Source organism: Anas platyrhynchos, chromosome 7, assembly GCF_047663525.1.
Source record: "Anas platyrhynchos isolate ZD024472 breed Pekin duck chromosome 7, IASCAAS_PekinDuck_T2T, whole genome shotgun sequence".
In the NCBI taxonomy this organism is placed as follows: Eukaryota; Metazoa; Chordata; class Aves; order Anseriformes; family Anatidae; genus Anas; species Anas platyrhynchos.
Window position 1 is genome coordinate 19,591,221 of NC_092593.1, and position 23,867 is coordinate 19,615,087.

Sequence of the window (23,867 nt, forward strand, 5' to 3'; positions counted from 1 at the left end):
AATGATTCTGTAATTTCCATAGCAGAAGACTCAGCTCAGTAGGAGAATTTCTAATTTTTAAATGTTGCCTGAGCAAATAATTGAACCAATGGTTCAGTATCTAAGCATCAAATAGCATTGTTTCTGCCGCATTCAGTAGAAACTTAGGCCTCTTTTTGTTAGGCTTACATTTGTCAGCAACAGATTTTCGTCAGCAGAAATAAGGTATTTGGGCATTTGTGCATACTGAATATAAAATCCATATATGACAAAGAGCCCAAAATCTTAGTTTCATCTTTCTGTACTCAAATATACAAATATGTTGTATATTCTTAGTGACACTAAATCAGGAGTAAGTCATAATTTCAAAGATTATATCTATTCCAAATGTTTTTCCCCAAAGAAATTTGAAAGACAGATTCAAATGCAGATTCAAACATAGTTAGAAAAACAAAAATCTCCCAAACTGCTTTTCTGTTGTTCGAGGTACATAAATATTTTCTCCTGATGATTAATTTCCATTGAAGTTAGAAGTATAGCTGAAGTTGCACCCCTCTATTTCCTTACCAGACATAATCATCAGGAACGTTCTTATGCCCTTTTGGAGATAATCTTTTGCCATGATTTTTTAAAATACTAACCTGTCGTACCTTTGAAGTACGTAATCTCTCTTATAGCCCTTGACTTCATCTTCTTGATTTTATACCTTACACTTATCAAGATCTGTTTTCTTCCTTATATTGGTAACAGCAGAATAATGTAATACTAGAGACCTAGAGTTTTGCCACATATTATGTTGGATATAAACAGGCCTCCAGACCTACTGACCAAAGAACCCAAACACGAGGTTTAAGTTGAAAAGGCATAATGCCATAAAGTTATCAAGGCAGATGACATCTCTTTGCGTACACCAGCCTGTTTCTCTTTACTCACTGAAGTGTGAAAGTTGTGAAGGGAGTTTCTCCAGCAAGACTGTCTCTGCTTTGATGTTTTTCTTCAGGGACAGAGAAATACTCTAACAAGATCAGACCAAAACACAAAACAAACAATAAAAAAGTTTGCAGATCTCCACAGACAACATGAGTTGTGCTGGATCACAGAAGGAAGTATTTCTTACAGAGAGAATGTGTGCTTATAATGATCAATGGCAAGGATATTTACACTCCAACTTCAAATTATGAAAAATTTTTGGAAAATTTTCTCAGTCTGATCAAAAAATTCTACAAAATTTGGTAGTATTAATGGCACATATTGTTAGCCTGTATTTTGGGGCAAGAAAGAATTAAAATTTTGTTATCAATACTAAAGATTTTCAGTGGAGTTTTTTTTTTTTTTTTTTTTTTTTTTTTCTTCTTGGGCTGGCTCAGAAGGCATGAGTCAGAGAGCAGGATGGATAATGGAAAAAATACTGGACTGTAAAAGTTTTCCATACTTTCTAGCCTCCTGCAAAAGGACCTTATATCTGTAATTCATCCAGTGGCACTTATCACTGAGCTTATCATTAGAAAAAGTTATACACACCTTTCTGAGGTTGTTTTCTCAGGACCATCACAATCTAAACAAGTCTGTGCTTGCGGCTGCTAAGGTGAAGAATCAAATGACTTCAGTAGACTTTTCAACTAACCATTAAGGTGTAAAAGATCGGCCCTTAATTGGCACATTGGGTGCAGAGAAATCTTTTCTACTAGCAATAATGATTTTTTAGTCAGATTTTCAAGCTTGATACCTTATTTAGGATCAAACACCCAAGTTTCAAGCTTTATCTTTTTTTTTGTTTGACATACTTATGGATCCCTCGAAGTAATTCTTAGTATTTAGTCTTCCTATTACTGCAAACTGATTAAGAAGGTTAGGTAAATATGGAGTTAAGACATTTTTATCTACTTGTGTTTCTTCAGAACATGACGGCCTTAGAATCTTTTACTACATCTCATCCAAAGTATTTTAAAAATCAAATAGAATATCACCTTATAAATATCTTCTTGAGGAAGTGATGTAAGAATCTCAAACATTTATGAATTGTGGCCTTCACTGAGTTCATAAAGGTGAAAAAAAAATAGACTCTGGAAATTTTAAAGCATTAGTTGAAAACTAAGCTATTTGCTTTCTGTGATCTATGGCACAGAAAGCAAAGTATCATTCTATAACTGCAAAATCACTACTGGTGGCTTACTTACCAAACCCTAAAAGATGTAGGGTCAAGTGTTTGTTTCATGGAATGACAGAAATGTCTTGTTTTTTCTGGTATGTGAAACAAAAAATCTCTCACACTTTTTCATGTATTTTAATAGTACAGAAAAAAATAAAAATATAAAAATTCTACTGACAAAACAAACTCCATTGACTAGGCAAGCATTTCATACCTTTGTGAAATCTATTTGTTGTAGATATTTTAAAAACAACTGGCATCTTCTTCTGTGAGAGCTATGGCCCATCTTGGTAGGCCTAGATTCTTTTTTCCTTTGGAAGCATGGGTGTTAGTGGCTGGCATATTTCTCCCAATTTGCTTTCCAGAGCAATGCAGTACTCTAAGAATCTAAATTTTCATTTAAGAAACTTTTTTTGGAGAAAAAAAAATTCTCTGCTTTTCAGTGGAGATGAAATAACCTATGCATAGCTGAGACACTGGAATACATACGACCCAGCAAATATTGGAGGGGTGGTGTTTGTAGCCACAATGTCAGGAAAAAATGTACCTGTTAACATTTTTTTCACCTGGGCATGGGTACACTGAGCCTCCCCTCCATAATGGTGATTCTAGGTCGATGGGTTTCAAAAAACAGTCAGAGAAAATAAATATTCAAGGTCTTTCTACTGCAATCCAATTTTGTTACCAAAATCATATTCAGCAGTTTCTTTAATTCTGTTGGTCCCTCTCTGCTCTTCCCTAGCATGACAGTAAATAATTAATCATAAGGAATTTTAAGTCTTCAGAGTTATCAGAGTCTCTCAGTGACATGCTCTGTTCACGAGGAGGCACATTTACCAGTGCTCAAAATTAATGTTTTAGACCCTGTGCAGGCCCATGTCAATACTATTGCATCATTTTAAGTGTTTGCATTAACAAGACTTCTTATGCCAACAGAAGAGATAGATGCTTACTTTAAACTATAAAAATGAAAATTCTTTCTGCAGAATTAGCCAGTGATCTCAAAAAGCCATAGAGGTTGCCCGTTGCCTATGCAGGAGAAAAACTCCTGCATTTTTCTAACTAAAGCTGGGTCAGATTGTTAGCTGTGACAAAATACACAGTTCATGTTCTGTGAACACAATTTTTGACAGTGAAAGCATAAGCACATAGTAAATTTTTGCAAATATAGTCGTCTTTCCTTTCTTCCTTTGTTTTTTTGCTAAACAGCCACTAGGTGCTTATGCACAGAAATAGCAGGGAAAATATTCCATAGATCGTACTGTCTAATGGTAGTTTTCTTTTGTTTCTCTTCTGGATGGAAACTGCTCGTATAGTAATTGATCACCTAAGACTGCAGTGGTGGCAGCCATATCACTGAGAGGGGGTTTCCCACCTGGAATTATTTTCCATGACTTAATTAGACCAATGTGGATTTTCGCTTTTCAGCAATGGTAAACCTTAAAATATCCAGAATGCCAGCCCTAGGTACTTCTAGAAACATTTACAGTTAGAAAGACTGGAGAATTAAGGGAGCTATGAATAGGAAGAATAACAACTGTTCTGTCAGATATCATAAAAATTCTTAATTCTTCTGAATAGGCTCTATTTGCTGCTTATTATGAAAGGAGTAGTCAATTATAAGTGCAGTAGTGTTACTAAGCCACAGATAAAAACCATCAGGTAAATATGTTTTCTGCTTTTGTTTCTAGAATTGCTTTTCACTATTACATATAAATAATAAGAGGTATATAAAGAGTGATAACTTACTACTTGAAGTAAAGAAAGATACCCGAATCCTACATTATCAAAGTTTACTTTCACGTTTTTCCATCGGGCACTTTGATTGTTTTTTATGAGTTCCTCGCACTGACTAAAATTGTTGATTTGGTCGACTTCAAACCTTTCATCAGTTGTGGTGTTAACACAGTAGTAGAACTTCCCAGCAAACAGATTTACTCCCATGATGCTGAAAATTAGCCAGAATATAAGACAAACGAGAAGCACGTTCATGATGGATGGAATTGCTCCTAAAAGGGCATTCACAACCACCTAGTACACAAATACAGGGGGAAAAAGAAAAGAGTGTAAGAGTATTTACAACAGCAGTTTTGTATACTGTTTTACCAATTCTTAATAAATGCTTGTTCAGAAACTGATACTATATATGTTATTGTAGTACATTAATAGCTGTAACATTGCACTATTTCTTTTTAAATACTTAAAATGAGTACATGTAATGAAATGAAAATAAGTGAGAAAATTAAAATAGTTAAAAGAAAAACAAAATATAAGACCTAGTGGTAGTAAGATGAAGCCTGACACTGGTATGTTCTATATAAAAAAAATGATATACATGTTGAATGTAAATACAGACATAAGAAAATTCTAAAAATGCATCAAATTATAGCTTAAAATGTCTAAAGAAAAAAGGCAACCTGTAAATTCAATTAACATAACTTTGAAATTTAATGTGAAAACACAAATGCCATGAATCTAGAAACTAAACTCTACATTAAAAGGATTATGCAGGAATTATATACATATCTTTATTGCCTTATTGTTCCATGCAAGAATATAACAAAGATTAATTTCTTTGTATAGAAAAGCAAGACAGTTTTGCAATATGTGTCTACTTGAATCAACAAAATTTATTTCAAGCTCCAGTCTTATCGTTTCATGTATTGAGTTTGTCATTCATACCCTTCATTTATCTAAAGAAGGACATATATCAAGGATATATTTAGGGGTTTTGATTTGGCATTGTAATTTGCTTTTGGCCAGTTGCCTGTTTAGCTCCTTGTAGGCAAGACATCAATAGTTATTTATGTAGAAAAAATTATAGTTTTCTGATATATAATGTAAGTTTAAGAAATGTGTCTGTCAAAGCTCCTAAAACTTCTGCAATATTTGTTTGGCTGAATAACTGAGCAATCACTTCTACTTGAGTATCCAATACCAGACCTCATTTACAAAGTGCATATTATTTTAAATTTTATTATTTTCTCTGAAAAACTTTTAGGACCTTCTGGAAAGGTAAAACAAAATATATAGTAGGAATCTGATTCTTAGTAATCCAATTCCTGCAGTAAGACAGGAAAGGATTGGTGTGGAAACTTGGGATGTGTTAAGTCTATCTTTGTTCCTTAATTTCTGCAACATGGAGGAATCTTCCCCACTACCGACATAATTTTGAGCAAACTCAGAGCTGCTCCATCTTACTACCTGTATTGCACAGCCTCTTGAAGGCCTTTGGAAGCAGAGTGTTGTGGCTGTGTTACTCGTCACTCAGCACCCTCCTCCTCCCAAAAGTTATGGCCAGGAATTAGGACCTGTTTAGAGATCTTAGGTAGAAATGTTATTTTCAGGGCATATTTTCTTCTCATTTTAAGGCCTTCCTCCACTGGATGGTAGAAATTGGAACTTTCTTTAGCAAAATTATCACCATCATGTATAAAACCAAGACTTTTTGAAAATTTAGCTTTTCTTGGCAGCTTCTGTTTTTGGTGCTAACTTTAAAAGAAGTACGCTTAATTCTAGAGATTTCTATTACAGAAAATGTGAAGTATCTAGGTGATGTAAGCATAAACTAATGTTTAAAAAAATATGTTTAAAAAGTCTAACAGGGTCCCAGTAATAATCTGAACACAATAAACCATTTCCAAAGGAGTAAGAGAAATGTTGTTTTACTATCCTGCAGGGAGAACAACGCTGTGACTACTTAAGTTGATGGAATTGAGAACAACATTTCAATAAGGAATGAAATTATTTTGGAATTTATTCCAATTCAGACCTGTTCTAGAACACTGTATTAAGGTATTTCTGATTGAATTTCTAGGCCAGCTACTGTCCATATATATTTTTTTTCTTTCCTTTTTTTTTCCTCCCCATAAAAATGTTCTGGATGTGCTATACTGATTGAATTAATCTGTGAAAAACCTGAAAATAGAGATGTCAAGAAAGGAAGAGGGGGATTTATTTCAGCAACTCAAATATATTAAGGTTCACAGGAAAGAAGGATTTTGTATGAACTAAGTGCCTGTAGCAGTTACCTTTTTAACAACCTAGAGATCCATTGGACCACAGCACAGATCCAGAACAGGCAGCAGCATACTAACTGCTACAGTAATTGTGTAATTGTTGCAACAATTATGAATTCATAATAGTTGTAAAAAGATTTCTCCAAAAGGCCATGGAAGTATCTCACATCTTTAGCTGAACAGGTAAGGCAGTCTTGCTGCTGTGACTGCCAACAGACCAGCCACGTTCTTGAATAAGAACTCAACAGCATCCAGCAACTGTTCCAACAACAGTTCCAACAACGTATTTCATATACGTCACTGAAAACCCATCAAATGGTAACAATTTTTGGTCACTACTGACCTGGCCTGGATGCGAACTGGTGACCTAGAGATGAAAGGCTCTGTATCCTATTACCAACCCTTTGAGCTATCCAGTCCCCCTGGAAGGTTTTTTAAGAAAAGAAGAAAACAAAATTAAAACTTTTAGAAGTTGTTTTCTGATTGTATTTTTTTGTTGTTGCTGTTGTTTGATTATTTTTCTTTTTCAACAGTGTTGAGTCTTTGTCCTATACTATGTATAACATATAATGGGATTTTTCATGCTGGTCAGATACCGGTCTGACTGTAAAGGAAGTCTTTAAATTTGACACATACAGTTGGAGGCAACTGTATATATATATATAAATATAAATATATATATATATATTGTTTTGTTTTGTTTTTGTTTTTCCCCTCCCACTTACTTCTCTTGTGTTTGCTTTGGGAGTAACTGAGGTATATTAGGATAACCAGGACCTTATTTTACATAATATATATCCAGGTTAGCACCCAAAATACACACATAACACCTGGACATGAGTTACGTCAAATAGACACAAAAAAGAGAAGCAATTAAAATGAACTGAACGCAGAAGAGGGATCAAGAAGCATTTCTTAATCAGTTAAAAATCTAACAAATAAAAAATTGTCAGTTACTTCTTGTTGGATATAATCTGTAGTGGGTTAACAGAATGTTGGCTACTAAAGCTCTTTTGTTCTTTCTTCAAAACTAGAGCAGATCTGTGTGATTTTAAATGTAGTTTTTATTTTGAAAGAGGCTGTTCTCTTGGGTCTATTTTCTATTATTCCTTGATAGTCCAGAATGTAATGTCAACAAGTTGGGAAAAGATGCCGACAGTGTAGTTATTTTTTTAAGTTACCTATGTATTTCATCAAGAGGGATGTTGTGGGTCAGGCTGATTCCAGTAAGCAAGCTGCAAAAGCCCAGGCTGATTCTGCTTGGTCATAGGTAGGCCTCAGGTGGGTGGAATGGCAATAAGTAAAAGCAGGAAGCAGCACCTGACACCTACAAGGACAAATGGACTCTAGACCATCTTACATCTTAGTTGATATTCATCCAGTTAAGAAAAAAAAAATCATCATGGGAAATCATAATGACTCCTCTGAAGAAAGCAGTATTTCATATACACAGAATTCTTGTCATGTTTATATTTTCATCAAATGTTTAACCTCCAGCATCAGTTATGCACTTAAAATAAAAGAATTACTACAACGCTAATTATCTATCTTATCTTCTGGCTGATATCAAGATATGTCAGTACAAATTAGCAGTAAACTTTGTTGTTGTTGTTATTGCTGGTTGATAACAACTTTATCCATAAAAGTTGTAGCTTTTTTTAAGAAGTTCCAAACTCCCTGGTGAAGAGGAATATTATATGATTATGTCTGGAACATTCTTCCTACTGAAAATGACAAAGAATTTTTTTTGCCTCTACTTTGGGAGTCATCAACTTAGTGTTTTTAGACTTAAACAGCAAAATTTCCTCAAAGATTTGATATTCCTCATCTCATATCTGAGTCGTTTGAAAGCTATAGTGTTTTGTTTTTTTTTTCCCTGCATGTACATTCTCACATAAGATTCACACATACAAATGCAGAAAGCTAAATAACTTTTACTTCACCAATACCCTTATGGATGAAATCAAACCTTATTTTCTATGCATGCTTGACAAATGGCTGTAACAAGTATAAGACATGTTCCTCCCATACTCAGTCCCTTGAAATCTGGGAAAGCCTGAGGAAACCTTCAGGAACTCCAAGGAAGAAGAACAAGGAATAGGCTTGAATACACGTATCTAAAGATGAATAATTTCTGTGACTGTATAGTCATGCAGTAATAGACTTCAGAAAGGGCTTTATACAAAAAGCCATTCATCTCTCTCTTAGCAGTACAAAGATTGAAGAGACAGTAGTTCAAAGGCAGCAGCATGCAGAGAGAGAAGAGCAGTATACATAGCATAAGCTGCATCAAAAAAAAAAAAAAAAGGAAAATTAATTCATGGCTCAAATGAAATACTGAAATGACTTAGGGCAGGATTTGAGAGTAAACTATGAGTATTGCTTTGTCTTGAACAGATATGATGTAAGAACACCTGTCATAAGATCATGAATCTCTCCTGCTCTCCTGGCCAAAGTCCAGATGTACACAAATTTGACAGAGAGCAATGAAAGATGATGAAGTGAACAAGCAGCTGTTGGTTTAGATGCTTGGTCCACCACAGAGGATTAATGGAAGTTTAATGGAATGAACAGGTAGGTGTGCCATGGGTGGACAGGAATGGAGGCTCAGGTGACATATATGATCTGAGTTAAGAATGTTCTTATAACACAGGACTTTGAGGACTTTCCACAACAAAGGCTAGAAGATGCTGAAACCACACTGACTTGAGCAGGAGGTGTATATCAGGTGCATTCTCTCTTAAACCATAGAGGAAAGGGAGGAAAAGACATAAGGAATAAAGTAACTTTCCCAGTTAGAGGATCAAAGTCAGAGGTCTGAGAGAGACCACAAAGAAAGCTCATACCTGAGTCAAAAATATTAGCATTGCCTATAGGCAATGTCCAGGGCAAGGTATCATTGGAAAAAGGCTTTGTCCTGAAAAGTATCATTCCTTGATCCTGTCATTTGTGAACCAACAGCTTAAGTAGACCTGTGCATCAGCTGATTTATTTATATTATGGCAGCATAAGTATACTACTGGACTACAATATGCTGTCCAGCAGTTTGAAATCAATGTATAGTTGCCCTTCGTGTACCTTTAACCAATTGCTTTTTCACTGTCACTAGATCTATGATATGTATACTATGCATTTCCTAGTTTAACTATCCTATGTTCCTATGAACATCTTATGATGTTCCTATGAGAAAGTCAGAAATATAAAATATATATTTTTCTATATATGAATAGTGGTATTTTCCGAAGACTGGTGCATGTCCATAGATGCATATCTATGAAGAATAGAGAATTTATTGTAGAGTATATCTTAGCTATCTTTTTACACTTCGGTGTTCATAGGTTGCTTGGTATTTATAAGATGGCAGTTACTGGCTTTTCAATACTTGGTTTGTATACATAATCTGCAACCTTGTAGATATGTAATGTGATATAAAACAAGGCATTTTATTTCTAGAAGAGAAGTACCTTAAGAGACATGTACAATTTCTTCAAAGTTCTTGTTTGGTTTATCAGGTAAAAATAGGAAGTACATGGACCTGCAGGGTAATCAGTGATGACAAAGTCTTAATCAGCAAACAAAATCAACTAACAAACATCTCAGCAAATGCAATTTTCATCAATTACGAGATCATCCAGGACTACAGTGATGTTACAGTGATTTTCTAATATCCAAGTTTTGCAAAGACTAACAATGGTGAAGATGAACTTAAACACTTAAATAATCCAGATAAAAATTGTGAAATCCTTAAAATAATTCCATTGGAATATGATCCATTTGATACTAGATGAACTATAGTTCATTTTTTTATGAGAATCTTCTGTTATCCCTAAATAATGTATACACAGTCTCTAACAAAATAGGCCTCATTCTTCCTTATAGGCAGAGGTTTTTAAATGAGTAGGACATGAGCTTGAAGTTAAGAAAGAGTGAACTGTAGCTGTAAAAAGCAATATTGCTGCTGATGCTATACTCCAAATAAAATGATTTTACATAAATATACACATGCATGCACAAGAAAACTTTTTTTTTTTTCTCTAATATCTATCATCTTAACATTAAGCGTTGTGTAAGCCCTTCTAATCCTAAACAATTTAGAACATATTTGGTAGTAAAATGCCTAGAATATTGTCAGGAATTCACCTTAGCTACACAGTTTGCCTTAACACATGCATGTACATATAATTTATTTTTAACTACATACGCTATAATTATAAAAGTTCAGAAAAAAGTAACATTTTGAAAAGGGCTTAAAAAATTAGAAGCAAGGGAAAAAAAATAAAATCATTTTCTTCTTGTAGCAGATTAATTCTTATCCTTGATTCAGGATCACTACAAAGTAGAAAATAGAAAATACATAAAAGTGAATTCCAATAGAGAGACTAGAAATTTATTTAATTAAGCAGAGAAGAACAAATGGTTGCTATGTGAAAAAGATCATGAAAGAAATGAATGTGTTTTGTCAGTGTTATAAATAGCATGTGAATTGTCTCCTGTAAAACAATGGGAAAAATTAAGTACAAAATTACAATATTTGTGAGAAGGGCTTCAGTTTTCTAGGTAAAATGAAGACTGCATTGAGGATACAGGTGAAGACTTACAAATCTACCATTTAGAGCAGCAGTTGTAAAGAAAATTTTAGATTCAACTGAAGCATGCAAAGAGAAGACAGGCAGATGGAAAGGGTCAGAGAGAGACCTGACAAGGAGACATAAATAAGTCTTAATCTTAACAGTAATGAACAAAGTTGAAGCAAAAGACGAAAGATATCAGACGAAAATAAATTTACTCTCTTAGCAAGCTAATGCTGTCATTTCTGCTTTTCTTTTTCTTACTTTCCTTTTCAGCTGACTGAAAAATGGTTCTGGTATTGATTTTTATCTTCAAAGAAAGGAAAACACTGTGCTGTGGAAATTTCATGCTATTGGGTGGTGAGTTTGCATCTTAGAATATTTGAGCTGGTAGCAGGGAGGTTCAACCAGGATGTCTGATGTCACTTCTAACTTCAACAGGTCTGCAATTCTAGGACAGCTTTCATAACAAAATTTAACTTGGTTAAAGTAACAACAGAAGCATTTCTTATACTTGTTACAGTCTATTAGAAACAAGCTGTACTGTTGGATTTAATAAAATACTGGGGTTCCCATAGCAGCTTTGATTCTGGTTCTCACTACAGATCAAGCATAGGGCAGAATATTTTTGAAGACATAACATGGAGAAAACATGATTTAACATACTGTGTGATGAAACACAATAATTATCTGTCAAGCAATAAATCACATGGCTGCACTTGTTTAAGAGCAGGTAAATACTGTAAATATATACAAGCATGAAAGCAGAATAATTAGTTGAAGTGGAAATGGTATCTTTGAAATTCACCAGATCTAGTGAAAGAAAAAATAAAAAGAAAAATTTGCTTTTGTTGTGACATAAATGTATTGTTACTGCCCTTTATATTTAATTGAATCAAGATCCTAACAGTATTTTCTTCAAGATAGAGCAAACGCAAATCCAAACAACAATCATACCATTTTCAGTGATATAAGCAACGCCTTTAAAAGCTCTTTTCCAACTTTAGAATTATAGTCTAAGAAACAACTCAAAATACTAAAGATATTTCCTGTATGTTTTATGACTCTAAACACAGACTCTTCTTACACTGAATTTTGTAAAGTTTCAACTGTGTTTCAGGAGACATTGCACTTTGAATAGACTCTCCTTAAAACTCAGTAAATAAGACTGTAGTTCTTAAAAAAATCCCTTACTGAAAATTCCTCTATATTTAAGGGAAATTTGCAAAAGGTAGTGAATACACTTTCTTGTAACTGAGTACACAATTCTTATCTGTAAAATAAGATGCTAAAACTACAGCAAATGCAGTTTGTGTTGATTTACCCTTTCCACTGAAGCTATAAAAAAAACCTGCAGAAATTATAACCTCCAACAATTAGTGGTTGTAATAGTCAAAGATCAAGCATTTACTAAGGACCTGACAGTAAATGCAAATTTTTTGCATCATTGACATGTTTCCTGTAGAACATTTCTAAACTCCAGGGGATAGTACAAAATAATTATGAACACAATTATTAGCATTTTATGAAAATTATAAAAAGTAGTTTCCAACAGAGACCAGTTTCTACTGCAATGAATACTGAATTCAGGTTTTCCAGGAAATTAATATATATATTATACGATGTCTCATGTTATCTATATACACTTGGAATAATCTATTGATGTAACATATGAGTTTAAAAATTCTTCAAAAATGTAAACTGCTATTATGGAAATATTTATATTTGTGAGTATTCAGACTGTAATGTTTATTGTATCATAAGTAATGCTCAAAACTCATTCTATGGGATTTTTTTTTTGGAATGTATGTAACTGAGTAACAGAGTAAAGCAGAGATCTTTCCAAAACAATGTAAAGGAATTTTTAAAGAAAGCCATTTTTTAATCTCAGTGAAAAAAAAATATCTCAAAATCTAAAAAATAACTGAAGAGCCCTTCTCTTGCAAAAAGAACTCAGATAATTCTAAATAATGATACTGATTTTCTCAAAAGTTTTCATGTTATATCCATAACATCAGAAATTTCAAACAATTGTTTCCAAATATTTAAAGCAATTAAGAAGGGGATGTAGAGTGAATATGTATAATATGGTAGTGCTGCTACTAAGATTCTCAAATGATATTCTCTTTCCTTCCAACCTTAAATATACAATGCAGTGATCAGTCACACTGTAATTGTTAAGGGTAGAAAAGTGGGAAATACTGTACCCATAATACAGATAAGGGGAGGAACCAGTGCTCCACCCCATCCAAGCTGAAGATAGGTTATCCTATATGAAATAGAAATATATAGCCTGTTATTAGTTGTGAATCTGTAATGACAGACACTTGATGCTGTATTTTATAACTCAATCATATGAGAAACTCTTTCTTTCTACTAATGAAGTTTGGAGTACTCTTGGAAATGTCTCATTCTCTCTTTCTTGGTAAGGGAATCTAAGGAATAGCCATTGAATTTTAGAGGATATCAAAGACATAAAATACTCTGATTTATTTTTACATGTTATGAAATTGGACTGGAAATTTGAAATACAGTAAATGTTTAAAGCCATCAGCCAGAAATATGCATAAGGCATGCAAAACTGAAAGTGCAAGTAGTTTTCAGATTGTTTGCTGCCTTCTACTATTTCTCTAATATATAAATCAAGCACGGCATGACATGCTTTATTTGTGAAATTAGACACAAATGCATGCTTTATTGTCACTTAATCATCTATCTTAGCAAAGCAATGTGTACTCAGTATTCTACGTTTACAAGTAGCATACCAATTCAGAACTAGCGCAAAAGCATTATATCGCAAGTACTAAAAAGCTAAACAAAAAGCAATGGGTATATTCAAATCTCATTTTGCAGATACTTCTGCTCGGTACATATACTAATTGAGATGAGAATATGAACCCTATGACAGAAATTTAAATTAAATTAAAACAATTATTTACTTTGCCTTCCAGCATCTGGGTGGAGTTGGTTTTGAGATTCACTGAAGGAAGTATTAAAATTTCTCAGACTGCAGTGTACTAGTAGATATTTTAAATGCCTTAATATGGCACCATTCACTTCTGTGCTTGAGGCAAGCACAGGCTGTGAGCCACTTGTAAGCTATTTTGTCACAAGAGATTCATAGATCTAATGTTCACTTTGCCAAGAGAATTTATCTATCCCACTTATGAAACAGCATAATTACAAATTTAAGTTGTAACCACAGAATATAACATGACTTAAAGAGTGAAGTATGTTTAATATTTCGAGATAACAAAATAGCTATTAGTATTTAATGACTGCAGAATGCTGCATTATGCCAATTCACCAGGATGTTAAGCTTATTTAAGAAAAAAATATCAATTTAAAGTAGCTTAGCTTGTTTTGGCAGCTTGTTTTCCAAAATTATACAAAGCTTCTTAAACATAAGCGTCCTATGAAATACATTTGATCTTATTTTCAAGGCAAATTTTACCTAATTTTGAAAATGGGGTAAAACATTAAAATTATAAATACATGCTGAAAAAAAACAAAAACCTCAGCTTGTAGGTCAGTGTATAAGCAGTATAAAAAAGCAAGGAGGGTTAAATTATTTTTACTTCCTGCTGGCAGATTTAAAAAAAAATAAATGCTTTAATGGATTTTTACAAAATGAACTCAATTTCTGAGACAACTGTAATTTCACATGGCTATAGCCTATAATGAGCTGGTCAATTATTTGTTATTTGAATCTTTTTACTGTTTGTGAGTCATTCATAAAGCTTATATCTATCAATGAGCTATTACTGTGAACACTTGCCAAACTCTTTGGAAAAAAAAACACACTTTCAGAAGTGCATGTAACTAATAGTGAAGATAAGGACTATGCATTTGACCAGTCAAATTTGCTAAGTGACTGGAATAAGGTACTTGATTGACTGTCATTAATATTGAAGCTATAACCTTTTTTGCTTTTCCAGGCTTCTCTGTGATTCCTACACAGTAAGTTACTCATTAATTATTCATCTTGTGTATCTGAAATTCCACCATATGATTGTGCTTCTGGCATAATTTCATATTTTTACAGTGAAAAATAAGGGAAAGCAGTAAACAGATTCCAAATAACAGGTACTTTTCTTAGACCATGAACATCCTAAATGTTTTAAATGGGAAATTTCCTAAGGCAATCGTAAGGATACATAAAAATGAAATAAAACATATGGCTATTAATTTTGACATTATCTTTCCAGTAATGATCTTTTTTCCCCACCCCCCCAACATCATCTAAGGAGCTACATTTCTTTTCCCCGTGTAACTTCTAAACTAATCTCCCAGTCCTCCTGCAGCTGAAAATAATAATATTAAGAAAATAAAGCTCAGAGCAATTTCCCAACGTTTGTCTGCACAAAAACACATTTATCTGAATGGTCATGAACAATAAGTACAAAGAAAGTCAAAGTGAAAACTGCTAAATGAAATAGTCTTTCTAAACCTAGGTGAAAACTCATACTCTGTAGTATTTGACCAGCTCTTACCCTGCTGAGTTATCAATTCACAAATTTCAAATGATGAGAAAACTGATAATAGTAAAACTGCAACATGAAATTGAAATTTATTAATCTAGCAATCATTGGTTAGCAGTATTTTATTTCTGATTCTTTATGAAGTAGACATATGTAGCCTGAGGAATACAATTTAAGAATTCAGAGATTTGACTTCCTTAAGCTTAGATTTGTATCTAAAGGCTGTTCAGACAGTATATTCTAGGCTATTTCAGTATTTTACAATTGACGTGAAATTCATTAGCATAAGATTTCTCTCATGTTTCCATGAAGTAGTGAAAAGCATTCTCTTAAAACATACTTCAATGACATGCATATAGAGTTAGTTTGTATTCAGTGGCTTTAAGGAAAAGAAAGCATAAACGGATGAAAAAAAAATTTAAAATGCTTCCTTGAGTGAGATGTATAGTAAGCAGGACCTCTAAATTACTTGGATTAAGTGTGAAATAACCTTATATATATTGTACTGAATTTGCCTTACAAAAAGACTAATTTCATAGAGAAATCAAATGGTTTTATTTGTTTTTATTTCAAAAGCCAGCCAAACTCAGAAATATATTTAAACAACTCGACTAGCTGATACGAATATAACTCTATTATGATCTAGTAAAATTCTGTGGGGTTAGACCAAAGTTGGTTTATCAGATATGAAGAAAAATGAAGAATTTCAACTGATAACAGAAAATAGCTTTATTAACTAAAGCTAAATTTGATCCTTGTATAAATATAATAATATGCTTATCAGTAAAAATTAATAAAAACCTGCTTCATTTTATTCCTTGTTAAGAGTCTATTGAGAGAGCTCATAGTCGGCAATTTCAAAGCATTAAACAGAAAACTCCTGAGATTGGCTAGAAAGTAAAGTAACTTTAATGAACATAACTTCTATGTGATACTGCATATGGATTTAGGTGAATTGATGAAGCTTTTTGCTTATCTGTTAGTAAAAGATATGCAATAGATAAAAAGGTAATGCAGCCTTTCTGCATGGACTTATCATTCCTTATTCTGCATGCATGGATCCTTTGTATGCATGCATAGTTTCAGATTCTTTCATTTTTTCTTACCCTCATGCCTTCAAATCGTGACAAAGCTCTTAGAGGTCTCAAAGCTCTTAGTGTCCTAAGGGACTTAATGGCACCAAGTTCAGAGTAACCCAATGCATTTGCTGTTAAGCTAACCAAAGAGACCTATATGAAAACAGGAAAGTAAAAATTATTATATTGTAAATACTACTTTACATACCATAGATGTGAGCTATAAACTCCTTTAGAAGAATCTAATTTTGGACCACTTTCTTCAGGAATACGAAGTCTTTTAAATTAAAAAAAAAAAAAAAAGTAATAAGAAAGAAGAGTATGACAGGTGAATAAATAAACAGAAGTACCATATGGTAACAGTTAGTTAATATCTGGAAACATTAATAATTAGGAATTTCATACTGCACTAATGATTTGAGGACATTTAAAACCACAAACACACACACACACAAAAATAAATTAATCTCTCCTTTTTACCAATTTAAGCATTTTTTTCCATTTTTCTCTGTTTTACAGTGCTGTTGGGATCAATAATTACTGTTGATAATGCCCATTTGTTTGCCCACAACTGGAAAGGAAATGATTGAAGCCTGTTTTGAATTAACAGATGGGTCACAGAGCAACATTGTTTGTCTGGAAATTGGTAGAAAGGATTAATTTTTTTATATTTGGTTATACTGAAAAAAACTTTTGGCTAAATACTGAATTTATGTACTTTCTACATTGACATTAACTTGGACAATCCTGGATTGTGCTGTTTCTGAAAATACATTACAAAAATATTTCCACAGGCAGCAGAACTAATAAAGTCTCATATCCATGTGCCTGTATATATTCTACGTCCCTGCATTTTGTCAATGAGAAATGCCATATTCTTCCTCCACATGCTATGGCTCCTGACCAATATAAGACCTTCAGTTTTCTTTCCATTTCCCCTGAATGCTCCTCCATTACTCTAATTCCTTAACTATTTATTGCACAAATAATAGTATAATGATCTCATATACTATTCTTCTCATCTTCTGATCTGTTCTTCTGACCTATTCTTCTGATCTTCTATGCTATACCTTCATTTTAAAATGAAAAATAAACTAGTTGGCATACATAGATATTATGTTCGTAGAACAAGTAATTAAAAACAAACAAATGAAAAACAAAACAAAACAAACAAACAAAAACCAAAATCAAACACCAGATAAAATTAATATAAAAGTAGCACAAAGGAAAAGCACTACATACATCAACAATCAGGAAGTCCAGCCAGCACCAAGCATTAGTAAAGTATGTTTGATAGCCATAGGCCACCCACTTCAGCAGCATTTCCAGAATGAAGATGTAAGTGAAGACCTTATCAGCATATTCCAGCATGGTCTTGATAGTTTTACGCTGTTCAATATATATATCTTCAAAAGCCTATGAGAAAAACATACTGGTTGTTCCCTTTTGTTGCCGTACAATTTAAGTTATAACAGAAACAACAAAGGTAGGGAAAAAAAAAAGGCAAACCTTTCTTCAAGAACAGGCATGTGATTTTCAGTTTTGTCTCAAGGTTCCTTTTCTGCTAACTGCATATATCTGTTCTTAGCCTATGGAACTATATTTTCTTCCTTACAGGATAGAGAAGCAGATATTACACAGCAACAACTTCTTCACTGAATAGAGATCTTTATTTATTCATTGCTGCTGGTCAATTATTATACTGAGATCATTTTCAGTACTTACAAATTTTTTTTGATTCTGCAAAGCGATGGAAGTGAACCGAATTATGCTGAGTAATTTATAATTTAGTTTGTATGTAGGTAGATCCATTTTCAAAATCCAAGGCCATAGCTGTAAAATTTTCAGTAAAATGACAATGCAGATGATCTTATGCTTTTAAGTCCTGTTAGTTTTTGAAAAATTTAAGCCATAAATCAGAAAACAAGTTATTATTTTCTTAAAAAAATATATCTAAATCAAATACCCTCTCTACTGTATTATTCACATATTATTAGATACATAAAATTTCTTATGATCCTTGCAAATTTATTTATATGTTTTGTGTGTCTTAATTTTTTTTTTAGAAGTTTGACAAATGACGTTCAAACATATAATGTCTGCTTTTCAGTAATTATTTCTGTCCTCTAATAAATTTTCCCTTTAATCACTTTTAAATTGTAATTATACTACTATTTCATATACGAGTTATTGGTTTTATTGGAGTGAAAGAGCTGGAATGATCTGTAAGCTTGCAAAGATTTGGGTATTTATCAATACTAACATTCATTTTTACCCAGTCTGATTTTGAAACACTTCTGTCAGTTCAAATGATTAGTGTTTCTCTACCAATCATTCAATTGGTATCTGTGTATCAGTAGTTTTGGATGCTCATGTACTTTGATACACTAGCAGCTTTAGCTCACAATATTGGGAAGAGTTGGCACGTACCAATTCCATTTCATGAATCAGACTATGCTAAAGGCTAAGCTTGTGGTGCATTTCTTCCTGCCTGCGTGTGCCTGCAGCTGGGCTTTGCAAGTATCCTGGAGCTTATGCCTGCCTGATTTTCCATCTGTAATGATAGCGAGACTTGTCTCAAGTGTGACCTTGGGATAAACGTTAGAATACAGTGTTGGCAGGTCTGAGGAGACCTTTTCTCTGTCACAAAGAGCTGTCTCACATCTCTAGGGTATTAAGCTAATGCCCTGATCTGTGTGGCATTCTCCCAAGGTAAACGTTCTATGGATGACATACACCTTAGTTTCAGGAGCATGAGGTGCTAAGTTGCATCTCATCCCAAACTTCCTCTAAACACAATGATGGAAATTGACCTTTAATCAGTCTCCTGCCACTATTTTTCTTTCATTTAAATTCATGTTGCTAAGGGTTTTCCCCAATCAGTATCATCAATACTGTAGATATGAGTCTATGAGTTTTTTTTTCCTGTGACACAGGAAACTTGTCACATCGTGTTGTGTAAAAGTTGCTTATTTGATTGTTATTTTGATATTAGACCAAAGACAAGCAGAATACTTACAGATTTAACCAAGTCTCATGATAGGCATAATGGTAAACTGCTAGCCATTAAGTGTATTTTAAAGATTTGGGAGTGGCCTAAAGAGTTTCTAATAGACTTTTGCAAAGTAATTTTGTTTAATGATGCAGAAACTTAGGTAATTTACTGAATGGTAATTACATTTACCTGCACAGATGCCAGATATGCTCTAGGAAATCTCAGGGCAAACAGTTTGCCTAAGAAACTTCAGTTCAGGCTCAACTAATCCAGGTTCAGCTTTATTTAATAGCTAATTTCAAATTTCTATATTCTTCATCATTATTTATATTTGTAAAATTATATATTATTTTGTTTTGTTGATGTTGTTTTTTTGGAATGGTTTTGTTTCTTTTTTCTTTTTTTGTTATAGACTTACATGATGGTTGGCTTCTCTTTATTTTGTCCCTATATGCTTGTTAAACTTACAGCATGGTGATTGGAAAATTTATGTTTTTAAAGATATCCCAGACATAAGTCTGTAAGAGGCTGAACTAGAAGCATAAACAATAAATTCTTATTCAAAGAGAGGACAGTTCTTTTCCTGAGATATATCAGTAAACACCAGTAAAACTAGAGGCAAACCCAAATAATGAAGTTAAATGTGTTTTCTTCACATGTTCTCCCTCTCCCACATTCAGACATATCACTTTCAGCAATGGAGTTAAGCCCTCTCTAATCGATTTTGTCTGTTATTTTTTGGACATTATTGAGAAGAGCCATTTTCAGCATTTTTTTTTTTGAAGTCCTGACTAAAATTTGGTGATCCTTTGAAGTCATGGAATTTTTCTGGAAGAGACAACTAAATAAAACAATGTTTTCTGACACAGTTATGACACTCTCTTCATGTTTTACTCACCAAAGCTCCACTACTGAGGAGAATCATAAAGACAATGAAAGTCTCAAACCAGTTGTGCTCAACAATCCTGAAGCAGGTCTTTCTAAGGTTCCACCACTGCTTTCCTCTCCCTTCTTCTACACTTACTTGACAGCACTTGAAACGCCGTACACAACCTTTAAAACAACGTATGTATTGAGAAAATGAGAAATTTTGTTGAATTTCATTAATTTTGACTGCACAGTGGTACAGCACTATATTTCCAGAAGATGTGTTATTTAGTAAAAACTCAATAGAGTTTCACCTAGATGATCTCTTTCCTCTCCAAAACAAGTAAATTTATTACTGAGATGACTGGAAATTACAAATCAATGAACAGATAAGAAAAAAGTATTTATCATTTATCAAGAACTAAGTGCTCAATACACTATGCACATAAAAATAAAAGTCCATTCAATATGAAGCCACATTACAGAATGCAATGTAAGAGATGAAAATATATTAACTCATTCAAGTTTAAGGTAAGTTTATGTAGTAGCATATGGGCAAGTGTTATTATATTGTACTTTCTATTGCTTGGGATATTAAATTCACTATCCATATGTTAAATTTTGGTCTAAAAGTATTACTGCTTCTAATCATTGTTTAAACAATGACAAAAGAGTAAATAATTAAACACAAATATTAATAATTATTTTTATTATTATTATATTTTTTCATCCCAAACACCTTCAGTGAAGCAAGCCTCTGGCTCCATAGCTTCCTCAGGTTCAGCTTCTGGTTGCTCTTCTGCAGGGAGTCCAATGTCAACTGTGCTACCTTCAGATGAACTGGACATATTTAGCTTCTGTAAAGAAAAAAAAAAAAAAGGATCACAAACGCACAGTAAGTGTTTTAACGCAAATATGAGTAGTCCTCAGAAAAAATAAATAGTTCTGCTTTTGTTATGGTATTCAGTGTAAGTGAATTGCTGATCAACTCATGTTAACTTTGTACTTAAAAAAAAATTTCCTCTTGCTTTGTATGGATACATTAAATAGAAACTGTATCACTGATAAATAATATTCAAAGAAAATTAAGTTTCAAACTAAAAAGTATGAATGATGGCTCTAAGCCTTCAAGGACTTACGTGTATGACCACAGCTAACCATAAGTGGCAATGATCTGTTGGATAGATTTAATAAAGCTTAAATATATCTGCAGCAATCTGCAGTCTCTACTGAAAAGCAGGTAAGAGCTTAAATATACTATCTAAATAAGGTTGGAGCTCAAAGGAATGGGGGAAAAAAGCACAGAAAAAGTTGTATTTTAGTGGTCAGCAAGTCCAGATTAAAAGTACTAGAAATCTAGCTCACTTACAGGGAAGCAGAAACTGCATTTGTTTAGGCTGAGTCAGATTAAGGATGGCCTATAAAATGACAAAGTATGTTTTATAATCTAATCTAATTTTCAGTAACATGATGAGCATTATCTTGACAAATTAGAGGGCTGGACAAACACCAATCATATTAAGTTTACAAGAGCAAGTGCCAGATTGTGCACTGGGACAGGATAACCCTGCATATACGTACAGACTCAGGGACAAGATGCTGGAGAGCAGCCCCATGGAAAGGGATGTGGAGGTTTTGCTTAATGACAAGTTGAATGGTCGGCAGCCAAAAGGGCCAGTTGTACCCTGGGGTGCATCAGGCCCAGCACTGTAAGCTGACTGAGGGAAGGGATTGTCCTGTCGTTCTCTATGCTGCTGTGGCCTCACCTCCAGTCCTGTGTGCAGTTTTGGGCACCACATTATAAAAAGGACATGAAACTATTAAATGGTGTTCAAAGGAGAGCAACGAAGATCAGCAAAGAGTCTAGAGCAACAAAGATTCTAGAGGGGAAGATGTATAAATGGTTGAAGTCCCTTGTTTTTTTCAGCCCAGAGCAGAGCCGGCTCAGGGGAGGCCTCATGGTGGCCTGCAGCTCCCTCACAAGGGAGCTGAGCCCTGCTCTCTGGGGACAGCGACAGGACCTGAGGGAATGGCATGGAGCTGGGACAGGGGAGGGTCAGGATGGGTGTTAGGAAAAGTTTCTTCACTGTGAGGGTGGTCATGCACTGGACCAGGCTGACCAGGGCAGTGGTCACGGCACTGAGCCTAACGGCATTCAAAGAGTCTTTTTTTTTTTTTTTCTAGGCAAAGAAATCAATGTGAATTTCAATAAAATGTGGCAAAACTGCTACATTTGAAATTCTTAGTTCAAGCTGAGGTGATGCACATTTGTATAAAACATATAAAATTAATACAAAATTGGCAAAAGGGAGCTATTAAGATGGAGGAAAGTTAATGACAAAGTTCTTCACAGATGAATTGGGATTAACGTTAATTTTTTCCCTGCTGACTTGTGGCATCTTTGGAGGAAATGAAATATGCTGATGCAAAGTTAGGAGGCCTGATCAGTTGACTGATTTGAAACTGGGACAAGGAAAGAGAAGGTCTATAATGGGGATGAAAAACAATATAAGTTGTAATAATTAAGACATTGACTTAATCTTGCAAAGCAGTGTAATAGTAGATTTACTGTCCTTACCTTACAAACTCACTCCAGTTTAAAAACTAAGCTCTTTGAAATTAATGGTGTGATTTATACTTTTAAGATAATTAAGTTGTTAGTTTGCTAAAGAAAAAGAGGATACACAGCTGGAGGGAAAAGGAAGGAGGGAAGGAAGGAGGGAAGGAAGAGACAAGCTTTTAGGGCTAATTCAGTCAGGAAAAAGGGATCCTGGCCAGCACTCTAAAACTCCAGGAATGGTGCTGAAGAACTCAATATGTTCTGAAGCCAGTTGGAACTCCTCTGATTGTTCCCACTGGCCTTGGAAGTGCATATAGTCTTTTCTAAGTGGGCTCTCATCTAAAACTCAGCTAATTCAAAGGCTGCCAAAGAAAGCTGTTCTAGTGTTCATCTCTTTTACAGTTCTTTTTTTACTAACAGTCAATATAAAATAAGGAGTTGGACTCAAATCCAAAACAGAGATGCTGAATGTTCTTCCCAAAGAAGACTATATAACAGAGTTGTTCTTTCATAATTTTCTGTGGGAAAAATCAGAAATTTCATGGTGCTTTCTCAAAGGAATGAAAGATAAGGCTGGTCCTACAGGCAGCATTCCCTCTACTTCTCTTTCTATCTTGCAAGGGGATGATTAGGTAGTACAGTTACCTAAAGCTTTCCTGACCTGAGTGTATTCACCATTGATCAGTCATAAAACAGCTTGTGTTCCTTCATTTGACCATCTACCCTCTGATGGTTTGGAAGACTGGACCAGCCAGCATTAAGGCAGTTATGGGGAGAGTAGATGACCAGTGGTCATTTTTCTCCAATGAGTCTTTGCTTAAATTTTGTTCTATTTAGAAATTCTTTCAGCTGGGGCAAGTTCTGGATAGTGTGCTCAAAGAAATTTGTATAACATCTATTGTGGCAGCAATTCAAAAGCTTGAATCAAAGTCTATTATGTCCAATAGGACATTTTAGAAAATATTTAATAGGAAAAGAAATATTAATGCTTCAGATATTCAATGGGAAATTGGAACAATGCTCTGAAATAGGTTCCCAAGGGAAGAGGTGGTTTTGTACTAGTCTGCTTTCTTAGAGAGGATCCAAGGATAGTTCTTAGTTAGCAATAGATTTTTGTAGGGAACACTAGAGAGGTTAGGTACACCAAAGTGACAGCAGCATAAAACTCAGCTA

At 33.9% G+C, this 23,867-nt stretch overlaps 1 protein-coding gene across 7 annotated transcripts in view; it reads right to left on the bottom strand.

Moving 5' to 3' along the window:
- The window catches only part of LOC101798680 (sodium channel protein type 1 subunit alpha), a 100,976-nt gene that overhangs the window by 15,396 nt on the left and 61,713 nt on the right, over positions 1-23,867 (bottom strand). For 5 of the 7 annotated variants that reach the window (XM_072040907.1, XM_038182201.2, XM_072040904.1 and 2 more), the window contains 5 exons: positions 20,874-20,991; positions 20,166-20,320; positions 17,515-17,688; positions 16,303-16,425; positions 3,878-4,159 (listed from right to left, as the gene is read on the bottom strand). In XM_072040907.1, the coding sequence (XP_071897008.1) occupies positions 3,878-4,159; positions 16,303-16,425; positions 17,515-17,688; positions 20,166-20,320; positions 20,874-20,991 (852 nt within the window). The remainder of the gene's footprint in view (positions 1-3,877; positions 4,160-16,302; positions 16,426-17,514; positions 17,689-20,165; positions 20,321-20,873; positions 20,992-23,867) is intronic. The other 2 variants (XM_072040906.1, XM_072040905.1) reach the window with 1 other exon arrangement.